At 58.5% G+C, this 17,781-nt stretch overlaps 2 protein-coding genes across 2 annotated transcripts; one reads left to right on the top strand and one right to left on the bottom strand.

The window, feature by feature from the left end:
* Window positions 1-1,517: 1,517 nt before the first annotated feature.
* On the top strand, window positions 1,518-2,920 carry VOLCADRAFT_68308 (uncharacterized protein; the record flags this gene model as incomplete). The annotated part of the gene is made up of 3 exons (XM_002957456.1): window positions 1,518-1,775; window positions 2,078-2,179; window positions 2,654-2,920. 3 exons carry the CDS (start codon window positions 1,518-1,520, stop codon window positions 2,918-2,920), a joined length of 627 nt encoding a protein of 208 aa, XP_002957502.1.
* Window positions 2,921-5,280: 2,360 nt separating this feature from the next.
* Window positions 5,281-17,320, bottom strand: VOLCADRAFT_98619 (uncharacterized protein; the record flags this gene model as incomplete). Its single annotated transcript, XM_002957501.1, has 15 exons — window positions 5,281-6,988; window positions 7,197-7,342; window positions 7,707-7,760; window positions 8,156-8,309; window positions 8,576-8,796; window positions 9,051-9,251; window positions 10,463-10,597; window positions 11,065-11,166; window positions 11,513-11,745; window positions 12,097-12,718; window positions 13,681-13,746; window positions 14,090-15,575; window positions 15,807-16,602; window positions 16,697-16,776; window positions 17,106-17,320. The coding sequence occupies 15 exons, from the start codon at window positions 17,318-17,320 to the stop codon at window positions 5,281-5,283; spliced, it is 6,219 nt and encodes a 2,072-aa protein (XP_002957547.1).
* Window positions 17,321-17,781: the final 461 nt, after the last annotated feature.

A 17,781-nucleotide genomic window follows, 5' to 3' on the forward strand; every position in this document is an offset into this window, starting at 1 on the left:
TCCTCGTGGCTTCTCCCGTAGCGCTCGTGGGAGGGGGTGGGAGGGAGGGGCACGTCGCGCTTGGAAGGGGGGGAAGGCACGGTGTTGGTGGGGGGTTGTGTGGCGGTAGTGGGGGGGGATGGTGGGGGAGAGTAAATCGCCGAGGTGGTGTTGGTTGCGGGGAGAGATGGTACTTGTATGTGCGCGTGTGTGTGTATGTGTATGTAGTTACGTTTCATGTGCGTCAGGGGACAGAAATTGGGGCTGGCAGGGCAGCTAGTGGGATGGGCCGTGGGTGGAGGGGACTACCCACAACCCCACTCTTTGCCCTCTCCGTCTCCGCTTCTTGCATGAACAACATACATACATACATACATACATACATACATACATACATACATACATACATACATACACACATAACATACATACATACATACATACATACGTGCACACGAACTTCAGGCCACCAAGCTGGCGGAGGACAAGGCCGCTGATCCGCACTCCCGACCCGACTTCCTGTCGTCCATTGAGGTTCTGGTGCTCGACAGGGCGGACGTGATGGGTATGCAGGTGTGCGTGTATGTATGTGTGTATGTACGTGTGCATATATGTATGCATGTATATGTATGCATGTATGTATGTATGTATGTGCGGGGGGCCGAGAGTAAATAGGGGGGATTAAACCGCGGAAGGGGGAAAAGGCCTTTTGGGGGTATTGGGCAGGTGGACCCCGCGTGGTGATCATGGGGGGTAGAGGTCAGGGGTAGAGGCGGTTTTAACAAGGCCGGTAGCGTTTTAGAGTTTTAGGGTTTTCCCCGCTCTCTCCACGCTCTTTAAAACCTCCAAATCTCTTCTTATCGTCAGAATTGGACCCACGTGGAGACGGTGGTTTCGGCACTGAACCAACTTCCCCGGGAGCAGCACGGCACTGACATCATGCGAGTGCGGGATTGGTACCTGTCAGGCCTTGCCGTACATTACCGACAAACCGTGTTGCTGGCGTCATTCGCCTCCCCCCACACCAACGCACTAGCCCGGGGGGGGTCCAACCACGGAGGGGCGCTGAGACTGGCGGTGCAGCACACTGGGGTGCTGGGCAGGGTGGTGCCGCAGGTATGAGTGTGTGTGTACGCGTGTGTGTGCGTGTGTATGTGTGTGCTTTCCCTGTTGGGGAGGATGGGGGAAGGGATGGAGGGCGGATGAATGTGGAAGGGGCTGTGCTTGTTTGTGTCTCTGCGCTTATTCACCGGGTGAATGTGTGCGTGTAGGGGGGGTAGGTGGGTGTGGGTGTGAGCGTGCGGGCAGCGCAACCCACTCACCCTGTGCGTTTCTCTCTTTATTTCCTTTTTGCTGTACGGCAGGTACGGCAACTCTTTGAGCGCTTCCCCGCCAGCGCCCCTGCCGCCGCCGGCGACGCCAGGTTTGAGTTCTTCATGAACACGGTGTGGAAGCGAATCAAGGACTCCATGTCTCGAGGTGTGTACGGCATTTGGTTTTGTTTTTGTACGGATTTGACGTACTACGACAAGGACGGGATGCTGTGGAAGATACTTCTTTCACAAAAGGACACGGGCACACCGCATGAAACCCAAATACCCCCCTGGGAACTCCCCCTCACCACCACCACCACCACCAGCCCCCAAATAATCCCCCCCTCCACCACCAAACTCAAATTCGCAGGTTTGTTGATCTTCATCCCCAGCTACTATGACTTTGTACGGCTTCGTAACGCCCTCAAGGCAGATGACAGCGCGGAGTTCGCCACCGTTAGCGAGTACAGCAGAAATGCGGAGGTGAGGTGTGCGTGTGCGGTTGGGGGGGGGAAAGTCATGGCGAATCGGGGAAAGGATTCGGTTTGGGGAACCGTACCTTTATTCGCGTACTAGTAACGGAATTGCAACTGATTGTAATGTCGTAATGTCGTACAGTTTTCCTCGCGACCTCTCCGGCTCCGGACCCCGGCTTTTGCTTGGCTTCCCTGTCCTTGATTCTGCTCTGTTCGTGTCTCCTCTCATCCTGCTTTCCATGTCCCTCCACACCCCCCATGTGCGGTTATGACGACTCTGGTGTGCGGCAATGGTGCTCTGGCCTTCAGGTCACTCGCGCGCGAGCTCGCTTCTACCACGGGCAGCGGCGCGTGTTGCTGTACACGGAGAGGGCACACTTCTACCACCGCTACCGCATCCGGGGAATTCAGGTCTGTGTGTGTGTGTGTGTGTGTGTGTGTGTGTGTCATACAACAAAGTGTAAGGCGAGGCGGTGCAGGGGCTTCTGATCGCGGCCCTTGTCGTAAAAATTCAAATGCACTGCCGTCGCTTCGCTTGTCGCTCTTGTTCCTTATCCCCCCGGTCCACCGCTCTTGGTCCTTATCCACTTCCTTAGGCGCCTTCCTTACAAGGCTGGCTCCTCGCTTCCTACCATACGACACTACCAGCCGTTAAACGGTATCAATGGTCAAGTAGTCGGCTAATCGATAACTGACTTGAAGGCCGCATGAGCCGTGGGGATCGTACATAGCACCTGCCCCAGCCCCTCAAAAACTGTTTTGCCTCTTGCATTCGTTACAAACCTCCACCTTAACTTTCCTGCCTCCCCATCCGTTACTTAACCCCCCCCCCCACACACACACACACACAAGCGGTTTCCTCCCCCCACGACCTCCCTGCTTCAGGATGTGATCTTTTACGGACTGCCCGATCACGGCGAGTACTACTCGGAGCTGGTGAACCTGCTTGAGGAGAGGGGCGCGGGAGGAGGAGGCCGCGGATTCGGTGCGGGTGCGGCCGGGGGGTCTGCCGCCTCTCTCGCCACCGCCCACCAGGCCACGGTGACGGCGCTCTTCTGCCGGTGGGATGTGTTGCAGCTTGAGCGGGTGGTGGGCAGCGGCAGGGCAAAGAAGATGTTGCAAGGGGAGAGCGGCACCTACATGTTTTGCTGAGGTGAACATTGGGTTTAGGGGGGAAAGTGGGGGCAGGGGGGAGAGGGAGGGGGATGCGGGGAAAGGAAGGGGAGGGACGGGTGATTTTTTGTTTGGAGGAGAGAAGTAGTTGGGACAGTTGCTGGGCTGGAGAGCCCATATATGCAAGTTTATGCTATTTGATGCCCCGGGGATTGTGGAGAGTGAGTGTGGACTTTTTTCGTGGTGCGTGTATCATTGAAGGTGGGGGAGGGGTTCCCAAAGAGATGTGGGTGGCAAAGAGAGAGAGCGCAGGAGAGCTCTAGGTCGGGTCGTTGTACAGGTAAATAGGGACCATCTCTTTCTGCTGCTTGCGTGTATAGACGAGGGCTTTAAGGGAGTTTTGGAAGGATGGGGGAAGCGTTGTGGCGGCCGTGGTGTCAAGACATAGTGGTGCTGGATATAGGGCTTGCGAGCTGAGGAATGCCCAGGTTTGAGCGAATGGAACAAATCCTAGGATTAGGTGTATACTTGGCGCCGTGCAGTGTGCAAACCTAAGGAAAGTGTTGTTACCTCGGCTTTCGGATCGCGTCTGCGGCAGCTGGACCTTCGCGCATCGTGCGCTTAGGGTGTTCCAGGCAACGTTGGTGGATGTAGGTTCCTTCCATTTGGCGTATAAACGCGGGGAGAAAGGTTCACGGCAGCGAAGGCGAATAGGGTTATCCATGTATTGCAAAGGAGCTCCATGGTGCTCACCTCCCAATTTGAGCATCAACTGTAATATATTATATCGGGTGGTGAATGCCTTTCGCCAAAAACGCTGCATTGAACGGGCACGGCCAAACACATACATACACGCCGGCGTGTGAACCCGACCCCCGAACCTGTGCATAACATTCCATAACTCTTTCCTCTGCATTTCTCGCATTAGCATCCCTGGAAGCCAGCGGATGGTGCACAGCGTAGCTAGATTCCTAAGACCCGTAATCACTAACCTATCGAACTACCCAATAAAAAGCAATTCTGCCCTGGTCCGGCTTGCCGGCCTTCAGCTTAACACGTTGGAACATGTCGGGCTTAGTCTTCGGAGTTAGTCAATTAACTGCTAAGAACGTTTAGCTATACCTGTCACGAACACGAGACGGCCGCTCACGACACAGCACGTGTCAGGTCACATAGCACGCACATACATCTTCCCATCCATCGCCACACACCCTCCAACCGGAGCACAAACTAGCATATACCCACATATGTGCGTTCACGTCAAATTGGGGAAACAACGTCTGTCACTCGAACCCCACCCGCTCAGCAACAAATCACGATGACACCGCACACTGCCCCCCAATCACCCGCCCCGGTATACAGGTAGGGTCAGAGTTGTTTGCAGTCGAACGGCTGACAACCCACGGCTAAAACCCCCCACGGCACAAACGGGAATTTTCATGCACAGCCGCCGCTGCTGGCCGCGTTGCCAGCATCGGTGTCCGCATATCCAAATAATGCACCTATGTCCTTCAGCGGCCGCATCCATGGCCCCCAATGCCACTACACGGGTATATACACGGGGCCCCCGGGGGAGACATGGAGGGAATAAAGGGAAGGGCCCAATGGCGGCGCCTTTTTCTAAAGTCTGATTAACAGCCGCCGAGCCGCTACACCCTCTCTTACTTAGGCGCTAGACTCTGCTCTGCTTGCAGCAGGGACCAAGAGCGCTACATGGATGAATATATATTCAAGGTACTTCGCTACACTTCTCAACTTTCTCCGCTTCTGGACAGACAGGCATCATAATTTAGGACAGGAGACACAGATCAGCAAAAGGTAAAAAGAGGAACCACGGGGTCACCACCACGCCGTACCACCCCGCACGCCGTTGCAAGTGCTGCAGGCCGTTGCGCGTGTCCGGGTTTTTTTCAGCCCAATGCCGAGCAGCAAATCTGAGCATGCAGCGCCATTCCGGTGTTCCATCCAGGTACTGCTGGTGACCAAGGGCGTGGGACGGCGGCCGGTGCCGCTCTCACCTTGCTGAACACCAAAAGCTGAACCGACATTAAAACATTGACTCTGCCTTCAACACGTTTCGGCATGGGTCATGCATGGACTGTGCATGCATTAAGCAATGAAGGCGTGATGGAAGGCAGTAGGAACACAGTACAGACTCTACATGGTAACCGCAGCCTGTATTACAGCGCTCCTCGCGTTGATTCATTCAGGGGTATCTACGGCCCTCGTGACATTGGGTTTTGTCACAAAGTAGCATTGTGCGCATGGTCAGTAGCAGACCCGGCTCCGCGCTCCCCTTGGTCCCCTTGCGACCTGGATGGTGCATCCGCCAGAGGGCCTCTGGCCCAGGTGCCCCCAGGGGCTGCCCAGCGCCTGCCGGCTCTTGCGGCCAATATGGCCTATTCCACTTCAGATTTCTCCTGCCCGGGTGCCGCTGCCGCCGCCGCCGGGGCCGAGGCCGCCGCTGCCGCCGGCCTCGTTGCAAGCCCCTGAGCCTGGGAAGGAGCCGCGGAGGATGCTTCTCCGCCACCGTCGCTCTTGGTCACCGCCGCTTCCACCGACTGCGTCGGTGTCGGTGCCGATGCGTCCGCTCCTCCTCGTGAGCAGGTTGAAGAGCTAGATGCCACTTCTTCCTGTGGGCCACCATGCCGCGGACCCGTTTCCCCTCCGTACTGTTGCTTGACACGCCGTGCAGCTTCAGTGGCCGCGTCCCCGTCTGCGGCAGCCACCCCCCCCGCCTCTGTGTCGTCGTCACCTGCCGTGTCTGCAATCCCCTGACTCCATTCCTGAGCGTCACCTCGGCCATGCGGATCGGCGGGGCCCAGGGGAGCAATGGCGGAAACCGGGGCGGCCTCAGCCGCCGCCACGGCACACGGCTGCGTCGCCTCTAACCCAGATCGCTCGCGGGCCGTAATAGTGGCCGCGGCAGCGGCGGACGAAGCGACACTGCTTTGTACGGCAGTCACACCAGCAGGTTGATGGCTTTGAGCAGGTCCATTTGCAGCGGACAAAGAGGACGCCTCCGCAGCCGTCCCACGTTGAGTCGTCTCCTCGGCGTGCAGCTTCCGGTCATTGTCATCATACCCTGCCCCCAGCTCGGCCGGCTGCACCGCTGTGACATGGACAGGAGGTATGTAGCTAGGACGCAGCGGCGACGGGGGCAGCGGGGCCGGGACCGGGGGCTCGCCATCAAGGGATGACGGGCTGCCTGTGCCGTACGAGGACGCGGCACCATAGACATTATCGTACACCGGGCTGGCACCCGTTGTCACGACCCGTGGGTCAGGGACCGCAGGCGTCGCCCCATACAGCGGATGCATCGATGCGGGCACGCCTGGAGGCGGTGTTGTAACGGGTGGTGGTAGCGGTAGCGGTGGTGCGACGCACTTGAGAGGGGAGACCGGTACGTGAGAAACCGGCGGCGAAGGCAATGCCCCGGCGACGGCCATGAGCTCCGATCCGCTGGTGCAGCCGTCGTCACCCCCATTGCCGCTTCCGCTGCGCTTGGCCCAAGAGCTACCCGGTAACTGCTGCAACTGCAACTGCGATTGCGGCTGAGGATGCTGCTGGACGTGCGGCGGAAAGGAGTTTGGCTGCGGCGGTGTGTGCAACTGGGCGTGCAGGTGGTACTGCGGCCGCTGCAAGGTGGCAGCAGGGACCGTCGGGCTCATCGCGCCAGGGTTCAGCAATCCGGGGTTACCACCGCTTCCGGCCGGTGCGGGAATGGGCGGCCTCGGCCCGGGCCCAGCCACAGCAGGCAGTTGCGAGGACAACGAGCGCGACGACTGGGCGGATAGCGTACTGAATGACTGACGGGAGAACTGCCCCTGGGGCTGTGAGTACGGGGCCAAGTGCGTGGCCGCAGCTGCGCCCGCGGATGAGGCTGCGGCCATGGAAGCACCTGCCGATGCCTCCACGGAGGTGCGCCTGCGGGCAGTGGCGGCAGGCGGCTGCGGCCGGGTGAAGCCCCAGGTGCGCTCCAGCGTCAGCACTTCCGCCTCCTCCGCAGCTACCTCCACCTGCAACGCGCCCGCCTCTTCGTACAGCTCCGCGCCCGCGGCCGCCTCGAGCGCGGCGCGGCTCAGACCCAGACTGAACACCAGGTACCTGCGGCAGTGCGGCGTGGGACGGTGTAGTGCAGCGAAGACCAAGGAGCAAAGGAGCATGGTGGGAAAATCGCATGCAAAAAGCAAAGGGTCAAATACAAATGGGAGGCAGAAGGGAGAGCGAAGGCGCAGCACGGCGCGAACAGTCACCTCAGCGGCGAGTAGGCCCATATATAGACGCAGAGGTGCACATGTGCACGCTCAAGTACCTGTGGTGCGCCTCCGCAGCGTTTCGTTGCGCCTCGTGCACCATGGCCCTCAGCTCCTCCAGCTCTGAAACCTTGCTGCCCTCCACCGCCGCCAGCTCTGTCATGGCACTTGACACACGCGCTAGCTGGGCTGCTGCGACGTCGGCCTGGAAGGGGAAAGAACGCGAGTGGCCGAGCCCGAAGGGCATGAGTGGGGGTAAAGGTAAACAGAGAATGTGAGGATTAGCAGATGAGAATCGACGCCTGTGTAGATTCTGCTGGAGAAAACAGGTTAAGGGTTGCAATGCGCTGCCATGAACACGCAACTAAACTCGTTTCAAACAAAACTCGACTCAGTTCTACAAGAAACAACTTTTCGTCAGTTCAAGTATGCAGCACGGCATGAGCACCTCCTCCATACATTACAGGACAGCATCAAAACAAAGATACAAACGTAGTTGGGGATTCCTGCTCGCTTGCGACTCCTGGCCCCACAGAAGACATGCACAGAAGACGCGCGCGCACACACACCTGCGCGGACAGCGCTCGCAGCTCCCCAGACAACCGCGCAGCCTCGCGGAAGTCCTGAGGGCGGTGTGAGGACGACAGGAAGGGGTAAAGAGAGAAAGCGGGTGGGGCCGGGCGTTTTCGGGACTCCTCCGACCGGACTAGACCCCGCCACATTCCCTTCTACGCATGGGTTCCCAGAGATGTAACAATTTACGCGTATCCTTATCTGAAAGCTCGCTACATGTACATGTCTAATCAGACCTTATCGTCCAGGTAGGACGAGAGGCTCTAGGACGAGCCCTCAACAGGTTAGCATTGATTGCATGGAGGGCTCATGTGCTTCACCGCTGCGGCCGTTGCCGCGTCTGGGGCCCTCGCCCGGTCCTCCAACGCTTTCCATGTTCCGTTTCTTAAGACTCAACATCTGTCGACGCGCATAGCTCCTTGCATAGCTCCCTATAGCGACGCACCTTATTTGCCGCCGCTGCTCGCTTCGCTGCCTCCAGCTCAGGTAACGCCCGCTGCAGACCAGCCAGGCTTTCCTGCGCGGCCGTCCGTTCACCCGCTAGCCGGCCGCGCTGCTCCGCCAGCCGGGACAAGTCTGCGCTCAAGTCAGATATGCACCTGCCAGGGGCGGCGGCGGCGGTGAAGGTGGCAGTCGGGGTCAGCATCAGCAAGGCGAGTCCATCCGTCCGTCCACAGGTGACAATCTAGGGATGCACGGCATGCAGAGTCTAGCATCCCTGGATCAAGCCTAGGTTGACTCCTACTTCAGCCAAAGAGCGACGGAGGCTGGAATATGGCAGTGGATCTAAGCGTAGCTTGTTGGCCTAGCCCGGCTTTCAGACGGTCCCATCAGCTATTAGCCCGGCTCAAATCGAGCTCCTCACTTCTCAAGGCCCTTGAGGTCCTCCCGCGCCTTCTCGTCCGCCTGCAGCAGCCGCTCGCGCTGCTCCTGGCTACGGGCCTCTGCCGCCACCCGCTGTGCCAGCGCCTCCTCCTCCGACCGCATCGCCTCTGCTGCTGTCCCTAGCGCGTCGGCCTGCAGCCGCAGCTGCGATTGATGCTCCTCCACGGCGGCCGCACGCGCCTCGGCCTGGCGCTCGCTGTCCTGCGGGATCCAAATGCCAAATGCCCCGGCGGATCCGTCTACTGCCAGAAACCCCGCCTTGTAGAGGAACAGGTCAGGTCTACGGACAACGAAGTTTTCGGCCATTTCGGCCATGTTAACCCCCGGCCAAAAGAATATGCACGCGCACGTGCCACGTGGGTCAGACATGCGGTGTGTCGCGTTGTCCCTATCCTCTGTTGTGATGTATGGTCCCGCCATGGGGCTGCCTCGCCAGTACAGTAGCATCCACGTACCTGTAAGGCCTGCTCATGGCTTGCCACCTGCGCTGCCTCCGTTTCCAGCTGCCTACGCGCTTCCTCCAGGCGAGCCAGGTCCGCATCAAATGCAGCGGCCTGCTGCCGTACCACGTCCACAGCTTCCGCCACGGCAGCCTCAGCCGTCGCCAGCGCCGCCTCCTTGGCCGTCAGCAGTGCTCGCAGCGACTCTACTTCGGCCTGCACCCGTCAAGTCAATTGCAAAGCGACACGTGAACAAACACGAGGACAAGACACTACGTACGTGTACGTGGCAGTTCTGGCCGCTACCCGTTCATGTGCCGAGAGACACGGTTTGGCTTCCATGCAATGTAAGGTGCAATGGCGGCTGAGGGAAGGGTAGTTGAACGAACGAACATAGCTGGGAAAAGTCATATGTTAAGACTTGTAATAAGGATACGTAAGCAAACTGATATAGCATATATGCCGTAGGTGTGCAAAGGGCACGTGGTTGGCCTCAAGGACAGCCTTAAGTTAGGTGGTATCGATGCCCCTCCAAGTTTGTGTTGCCAACCTTCCTGTGGCGGAGTACGGGCCCCTTCCTAAGCAGTGACAACAGAGAGACCGACCCCATCCTCCCCAAGTGACCCTTGGTGGTCCATGGCCCTAGGCCAGGCTTTGCCTTCACACCAGCTGCTAGGCCTCGCGTTCCACTGGGACTACGGCCAGTGGGAAAGCCGCCTCCTATAGGAGCCGGCCTTAATGCGCCTAGTTAGCTGCCTGTTAGCTAGTGGGAGGTGCGCCAAGACCATCGTTTGTGGTTTTAAGGAAGTTGGTTGGTAAGGGCCATTACTACAGGAAGGTCGGTAACGCACATGCAAGAGAGGCTTCTGGCCGGTGCAGAATCACACAAAATGGACGGCTTGGGCGCACGGCAGCTGTTGAGGTTAAATGCAAGTTCAGGCACCGTGCGTTCAGTCGCAAGCTGAGTGGAGTGCGAAACATGGCGGAAAAAAACCATGTAGCCATGGATGCAGAAGGGTAAGGGTAGTTAAGCGCCATTGAGCAAGGCCCATCAAGGCCTTGGGATCCTTAGAGCACGGATACCACCAGTCGCAGGCGATAAGAACTGGACGGACGTGGGCTGTAGGTCCTGGAGGAGCTGGGTTGTATCCCTCTCGTTCCAGTTGACGCCCTACCATTACTACACCAAACCGCTACCTTTTAACACCCGCCTGAGCTGGGCCGGTAAGCAGAACAAGTCCTATGGACCTATAAACACACGGGTACGGTTTGCGTCCGCATCACCAGGAAGCGCGAAACATGTTAACTGCCATCTTGGTGAATCCTTCCGGCTTTGGGTGGTAACGAGAAGAAGCGTGAGCGAGTCCAGAGGGTCCTTGCTGCCTCGTGCTGTTATCCCCATCCCTAACTCCTGGACACATACGCACCTGCAGCGCGTCCCTGGTGTTTGCCCTCCGCTGCCGCTCCGCCTCCGCGGGCGCCGTCGCCGCCGCCACCTGCGATGCCACCTCCGCGGACGCTGCATCCAGCTCGGCAGTCCGCTCCTCCAAAGCAGCACGGCGCTGCGGTGCGAGGGCGCATGCAGGGTTTCCGGGTGCGGTAAGTATGGGAGCTTAAGTAATAGACGCATGATATAGGAGACGGCAGCCAGCAGATGGAGACTTGGGTTGCGATGGAGCTCGGCACAGCTTGGGATACATGGTAGGTTACAGGAAATGCACATCTGCATCTGAGGACTTGAGCAGCGCAGCGTACCGTAAGAACCCCGGCTTGGCAACGATTTCCCTGGTTCGACGCGGGTTTGCGGGGTGATAACGAGCCACAATGCCACAGACTAAGCAAAAGCACAGCCACCAGTCCTTACAGCATCACAGGTGCCTGACTGGACCCTACAGCCTGACGTGCCAGGATGTGGGACAGGTGTGCAGGCCTTTTCCTTTGCCCTGCGCCAGGTCTGCAGCCCACGGCCGGGCACCCAGGCTGTCACGGTCCACCAGTACGTCGGCTTAAAACTCCAGGGCCATCTCACCTGCACCAGTGCCTCCTGCGCAGCGCGGTGCAACATGGCGGCCGCCTGCGCCTCCCTGTCCGCCTGGGACGCTAGCGTCGCCGCCATCTGCTGTTGGCCACTCTGCGGTGCAGCAAGGCGAATTGGGGGCCATTGGGGCATTGCAGCCCGCCACACAAGGTAAGGCCAGTGCAACCAACTTTGAAAGCCCGTCTCAAAAGGCTTAATAGTACAAAGCCCAGCAGCAGCACGGCACAAAACTCCTTGCCATGCTGGAACCTAGCTCTCTGCTGCGAATCTAGCAAACCAAGCGCCACACAGATGCGTAGGTCTACATGTTGAACCCACAGCTAACGAGGCCAAAATGACGTCACGAACCTACCCACACATGTACGGCACATAGTGTGTAATGAGCGAATACACAGAAGACAGTTGGCCCCGTTCCGGTCACCATGTCCTCGCATCACACCTGCAGCCGTGCAAGGTAGGCCCCGGTGATGCGCCACACCTCCACCTGCCGGCCCAGCACCTGCAGCCGCAACGTCGCCGCCCGCTGGAGTCCATCCGCCAACAGCCGTACCTGGTCGTCCATGTTGGCGCGCCGATACGACAGCTGGGTGAGCTGCTCGTCCAAAGCCGCCGCAGTGTCGAAGTCCTCACCCTCCACCGCGATTGCCTGGTCCGACTCAAGCTGCGTGATGCCTGGTGTCCAGGGGATATGGGGTTTAGGGAACTTAGTCGCCAACCTGGGCATGAGCCGTAACTTCCCGGGATAAATTGAGGGTGCAGTTCGCAGCATGTCCACGTAACTGATAACAGTGTCCACGAGATGCCAGTTGCGTAATTCATCTGCACATGCCTCCCCCTACCCTTGCTGTATTAACATAGATTTCGCGATTTAGGGGGACGAGGTAGGCTAATCTCGCAGCTTTCAAGGATTTTTGGGAATTCATACAGTTGCTTTCTACAGAAACAAAAACTCTCAGTCGTTTGAGAGACAATCATGGCAATGTATGCATCACATCCCTGTAAACCTCCACCCATACGACTCACTCGCCATGACACCCGCCAGCGCAGCCTTCATCGCCCGCCGCTGCTGTTGCAAACTCGCCTCCACCTTTTGCGCCTGGCACAACGCAGCCGCCAGAGCCGAGACCATCTCCCTAGCCCGCTGCTCCGCGGCGCTCCGGCAGGCGTCTACAGGACCAGTGATGTTGTTAAGGTAAGACTCAAGATCGTCCAGGCTGGGAAGTGACGATAGGGCAGGCAACGATGAGGCCGGGTCGGGCCCCAGCCCGCCGCTGCTAAAGCCGCCGCCGCCGCCGCCGCGGGAGCGCGTTCGAAGGGCGCCAACAGAGGTGGGCAAGGATGGTGCCGGCGCCATGTTGGCGGCAGCAGCAGGGGTTCCTGTGGCCACGGGCGTATCCGCGCTGGCGTCAGCCAGGCTAATGTACTGCGGCTGCTGCAGTGCGACAGCTGTGTTTGCGACTCGCACAGGCGTCGACACAGAGCCCGTAGCCAAAGGGTTCGCAGCTGCAGGTACAACGGGTGATAAGGCGGCTGCAGCAACGGCAGCTGTGGACCGCAGCATGGAGCCGCCGGCCAAGGCGCCGCCACGCTCCGATGCGATTTGCGCCTGCTGCAGGAAAGCTGAGATAAAAGAACTCGGCTGAGCCTGAGCAGCAGCGGGCACTGCCGTTGCCGAGTTTGACCCAGTGACGTCGATTGCAGCGGTGGAACGGGTGGCCACCGGCCCCGTGGAAGAGCTGTCAGCCCAATGGCTGCTACCGTGCCCTGCGCTGCCGGGGCCCGTTGCAGTTTGCGTTGCACCGGAGCCATCCTGGATGCTGTTGGTGCGTTGCCATTTCCATTGGTTAGAAACGCCGGCCGCTCCAGCTGCTGCTGGAGCTGGCGTCATCGACTCTGCGGCCTGCTGCTCCTGCTGCAGCTGCGCAGCGTGCTTCCCGCCTCCACCTGCAGGCATGCTGTTGCTCATAGCTTGTCCGGACGAGGACGCTTCAGCTGGGGAGACGCCGCTGGTGTTGTAGGGTTGTCCAGGCCTGACTCCTGAAGCCGCATGTGGCAGGCTGCCTGCGATTTGCTGCATAAGCTAGCAGGCATACACATAAAGGCAGGACCCAAGTCAAAACGCGGCTGTATCGCCCAAGATTCTATGAATGAAGCCGAAGTGGTGCCAAAGCCACGTTCGTGAAACCCACTCCAGCCATGGAGTAGCAATGTGGGATGTGGAGTACGAAACTCCTAAACACCGGAACAGGCCTAGTTCTACGGTCCAATCCACATCGTGTATAGCTGCCTGCATGGTAAAGTTCAGCTCCTGGCTGTAGGAGCGATCGACCTGGGGCCCACTGGGCTACTTGAGTCCAGTCCAGGTGCATCCTCAAACGTTGCCCCCATTCCCTCCCCGGGTCACCCATGGTTATCGCCTTCAGCTGCTGCTACCTGGCAACGACGCAAGGCGTTGTGCTGTTACACAGCATGCCTCGCAGCCGTCAACACAAGCCAAGCAGAGGGCTCTTGAACGCCGGACAAGCCGCACATGCACACAGATATTCATCGTCATTCTATGTTACCCCGACACATGCACGTCAGGCCTGAAACCCATACCCGAACCACCTGCGTGCGCGGCTCCTCTTCTAGCGCTGCTGGGATGTACGCCTGTGCTGGCGCCTCGTCTTCAGCCTGTGGGGATCGAACCAGGCAGCGCTTACCCAACCATGGCTCAGCCTTCGCAAAACCGCAAGGCGAGCACAACCATTCCCAAACCCTCAGTTTCCCACTCCCTTACAGCTCAGCCTTTGTTTCAAACAAAGACTAAGGGTCCCTCCCCAACAAGCCCCTCTCAGTGTTAACCTGAAAGCGTTCTTTAATCGGAATCGAACGGACCAGCCTAATTGTTAACACCGCGGCATGGCGCCTGCTGACCGCCTGCATGCCGTTGACATGTTGTAATATAATGGAAGCTAGTTTGAGGTGCATATCTAGCCTCCAATCTTTTATTCTTCCAGGCACGTGATGAACACACCTGTGCAAGCCACCGTGTCTCTGGATCGGGCCGCGGCCAAGGCGGAACTAGATCATGCACGCGCTGCACATGCGGGGCAGGCTGCATTTCCCGCTGCAAGATTTGCTGTCGCTGTTGTTGCAGCAGCAGTTGGTGTGCTTGCGCATGTGCCGACTCGGCTAACAAGGTTTGCGGGTAGCGCCCAGCACTGGTTTCCGGTACAGGATATGCACTTGTCTGCGGCTGTTGATGCGGTAGCTGTTGCGCCGGGTCTTGCGGCTTGACGTGCGGGTAACGAACGGTGTCTGTGTGCGGCGCCCTGTGCGGACTCGGTGGCTGCTGCTGTTGCTGTTCCTGCTGCTGCTGCAAATACTGTTGTTGCAGGAATAGCTGTTGTTGCTCCTGCTGCTGCAAGCGTTGCTCCCGCTGTTCCTGCTGCTGAGCGTAGTACTCTTGTTCTTGCTGCTGCTGCTGCACAAGGTACTGTTGCTGAAAAGGCAGAAGGTGCTTATAATGCTGTCCATACTGCTGCCCGTACTGCGTGGCTTCTGGCGGGGCTACAGCAACCGCCATGCCTTGCTCGCTAGCCGCAGCAGAGGCTGAGGAATGATGGACATAACCCGGCGTTGCAGGTCTAGATAAATGCTGTTGTTGTTGTTGCAGACCGAACTCTACACGCGATGCCAGTCGCTGCGGGAGCACTGCTTGCTGCTGGAGCTGCTGTTCTTGTGACCATGCTGCCTGGTGCATAACAGGCTCACCCTGCTGTGGGTAGCCGACAGTTTGCGCATGCTGCTGCTGTTGCTGAAATCCCTCAGCAGCAACTCTTGCCCCAGCAGCTGCGCTTCCCGAGGCTCCTGATGCTTCAGCTGCAATGCTCCCTGCCCACTCTCGCGGCCCTGTATGAGTAGCTACGGTAATGACGGGCCCGGCCTGCTGCTGCGCAACCTGGCTGTTTGCCTCTTCCCCAATACCATAACCAAGTTTTACATGCGTAGTCTTCTTGCGGGCGGGGTACGACACCGAGCCGGTGGCTTCACTGGCGATGGACACCGGTGATAAAGGGGCAGCTCCTGGTCCCGGTGCTGCGTCTGCTGTGGCCTGGGAGAAAGGGGACAACTGACCTGGTACCCCACCGACAGGCACCCCTCGCCAGGAGGGCGACGCAAGCACACCAGCGACATTGGGCCTCATTCCCGCAGCCGCATGCGCGTTGTGCTGGTAATATCCCTGCACCGAGGCGGATTGCTGACGCAGGGGTGCCTGCGCTTGCGGCTGCAGCGGCTGCGCGGCTTGTTGCACCGGATAATGCTGATATTGTATCTGCTCGGGGATTCCTTGATCTTGTGGCCTTTCTTGCAGTGGCATCCTCTGCTGCAGCTGCGATGACTGTCCAGGCATGCCGTTGCTGGTCGGCGCATTCCCCTGCTCGAAAGGCGCTACACCACCCTGCTGCTGCTGCGGCGGTAACAATTGTTGCTCGTCCGTTGCCACGACTTCCAGGCCACTGCAGGTGCAAGCAACGTGGATGCGGACACATGTCATGGAACTGCAGGACCCTGGACCTGGAAATCAACCAGGATCGCTACACATTACGGTTGCTTCAATCGAACCTGGCTCGGCTCTGGATTCTATTGCTCCAAAGCCATGACGGCCACCCCGTTATCCTCGACACAGGCAATTACCGTGTACACAGGCAATTACCTGGTTGCTCAACATCTTAAGAGACAGCACGCACCTAAACAAGTCATCCTCATTGTCCCCTCCTCCGATGGCCTGGTCCTGCTCATGCGCAGCCTGCTGCCCCGCTGCATCCATGCCCTGTTCCGAAAATATGCCCCGTTGCCTCTGGCCATGGGCTGTTGTGGAGCCCTGGGCGCTATTCGTGGACCACCCTGGCGACTGCATGGCATCCGCAGCGCCGGTTTGGGCCATTACCTCCGACGGCAGGGCCCGGTGCCCAGGATCGTGATACAGTGACGTCTGGGTGTGTTGCTGGTGTACAAACACGCCGTGCTGTTGTTGCTGTTGCTGCTGCAACTGTAAGCCAGCAGGGCCTATCTGCTGCGCCGACACCATAACTGTGCTTTGGGCTGCCGCCCCATGACCCTGTGCCGCGGCTTCACGTTGTTGCGCCAGGAACGTGAAATGTTTCTGCAGCAAAGCCTGCTGCTTTTGCGCCAGCATCTCCCGTTCCTCATCGGTCAGGTACATGAAAGACGAGTCGCTCCGTGCTGGGGTAGATGCGGCCGAGCTGACGGCCTGTGGATGCACATGCTCGACAGTCTGCTGTTGCTGCTGTTGCGTGTACTGCTGTTGTTGCTGTTGATGCTGCTGTCGCTGCTGCTGGTATGTCGTCTGTACGCGTCGCGGCCCGGCGGCCTGGTTGCCGGTGGTGAAGCCCTCCTGTCGAGAGAACAGAGCTACCGCCTGCTGGACCCTGCCGCTATTGCTCGGTGGAAGAAGCGAGGGTGGCATGGAAGAGCGGCCACCCGCACCAGAGTTGAGGTTGGCGGGGGACGCTTGCCGAGGCTCTGCAGGGTTACGAGCACCATGTACTTGATGACCGATGGTGCTACATGCATTTGCATGCGAGTATCCCATGTACACCGGACCGCTGAGCCGTACCTGGCTTTGACGCGGCGTCCGCCCGAGACACCACTACATCTGCCAGCTCTCGAAATTCGTCCTCCAGGTCTAAGATTTGGCTGTGGCCATGAGGGGTAGATGGTACGCATTCGCGCGGGGCCAGGTTACCCCATGTCAATAGTGGTAGGACTCAAGTGCTAGGTTGACATCTTGGCACAATTCAGGTAATTAGTTTATCCAGTATGTGGTTGTAGATTTCCCTGCTATGCGGCGAACCGCAATCACACATAGCGAAAAATTCCACCCCGGGGCCAATTTCCTTACAAGCTCCATGCCTCCTTATCAGCCGGCGGAAGAGATGCAGTAGCTTCCTTCAATTGTTGAACTGCATGGAACCCGGTGAACGACCTGTTGTCAACTTGGTCAGCGCAAAGCATCAGCTGCTGACCACGTACCAAGACGCTGTATCTCATTTAGTAGTGGAAATGCTTGCAGGTCCCCTGGGTTAATTGTCCGCAGTTTCTGCAGAGCCCCTTGCGCCTGCTGCAAGCACTCGCTAACAGTGAGCTTGGGTATGCCTTTGCGATGCACAACGTTTGGTGGCGGTGGAGGCAGTGGTGGAGGCCTTGTTTGAGGCGCAGGTTGCTTCTTACGCTTAAACATTTCTGGCTACGTTGTGCTGATGGATATTGATTGGTTACTCGATAAGAGGTCAGAAGCCATCTTCTGTCATGTTTATAGGCCTGGTGAGTAAATAATATGTAATTATTGGCATAGGGTACGCTTCCTTGTCACGCAGAGACTTCTAGGGAGAACTGTCTGTGCTGCTGCCGTACACCGTTCCTTCGCTTCCAGCAGCGCAACCGGATCCTGAAGCAAGCTTGAGGCCTCCGTTTGCTTCCTGGAACAATGAACAGATGGTATAAACACATGCTCACTGCGTAGGGATGCGCTGTCACGGGAGGTTGCGGGAGGGGCAAGTTGCAATCTGGGTCTGTGCGAAGAGCAATCGTCATCAACACAAGGCATCCATCACATAATGCTGCGTAGCGACGGAAAACGCGTAAACACTTCGCACGGATACTGAGTCACCTGGGCACAGGGCTGGCCCTGACAGGTTGAGT

This window comes from Volvox carteri (assembly GCF_000143455.1).
Source record: "Volvox carteri f. nagariensis unplaced genomic scaffold VOLCAscaffold_74, whole genome shotgun sequence".
Lineage (NCBI taxonomy): Eukaryota > Viridiplantae > Chlorophyta > Chlorophyceae > Chlamydomonadales > Volvocaceae > Volvox > Volvox carteri.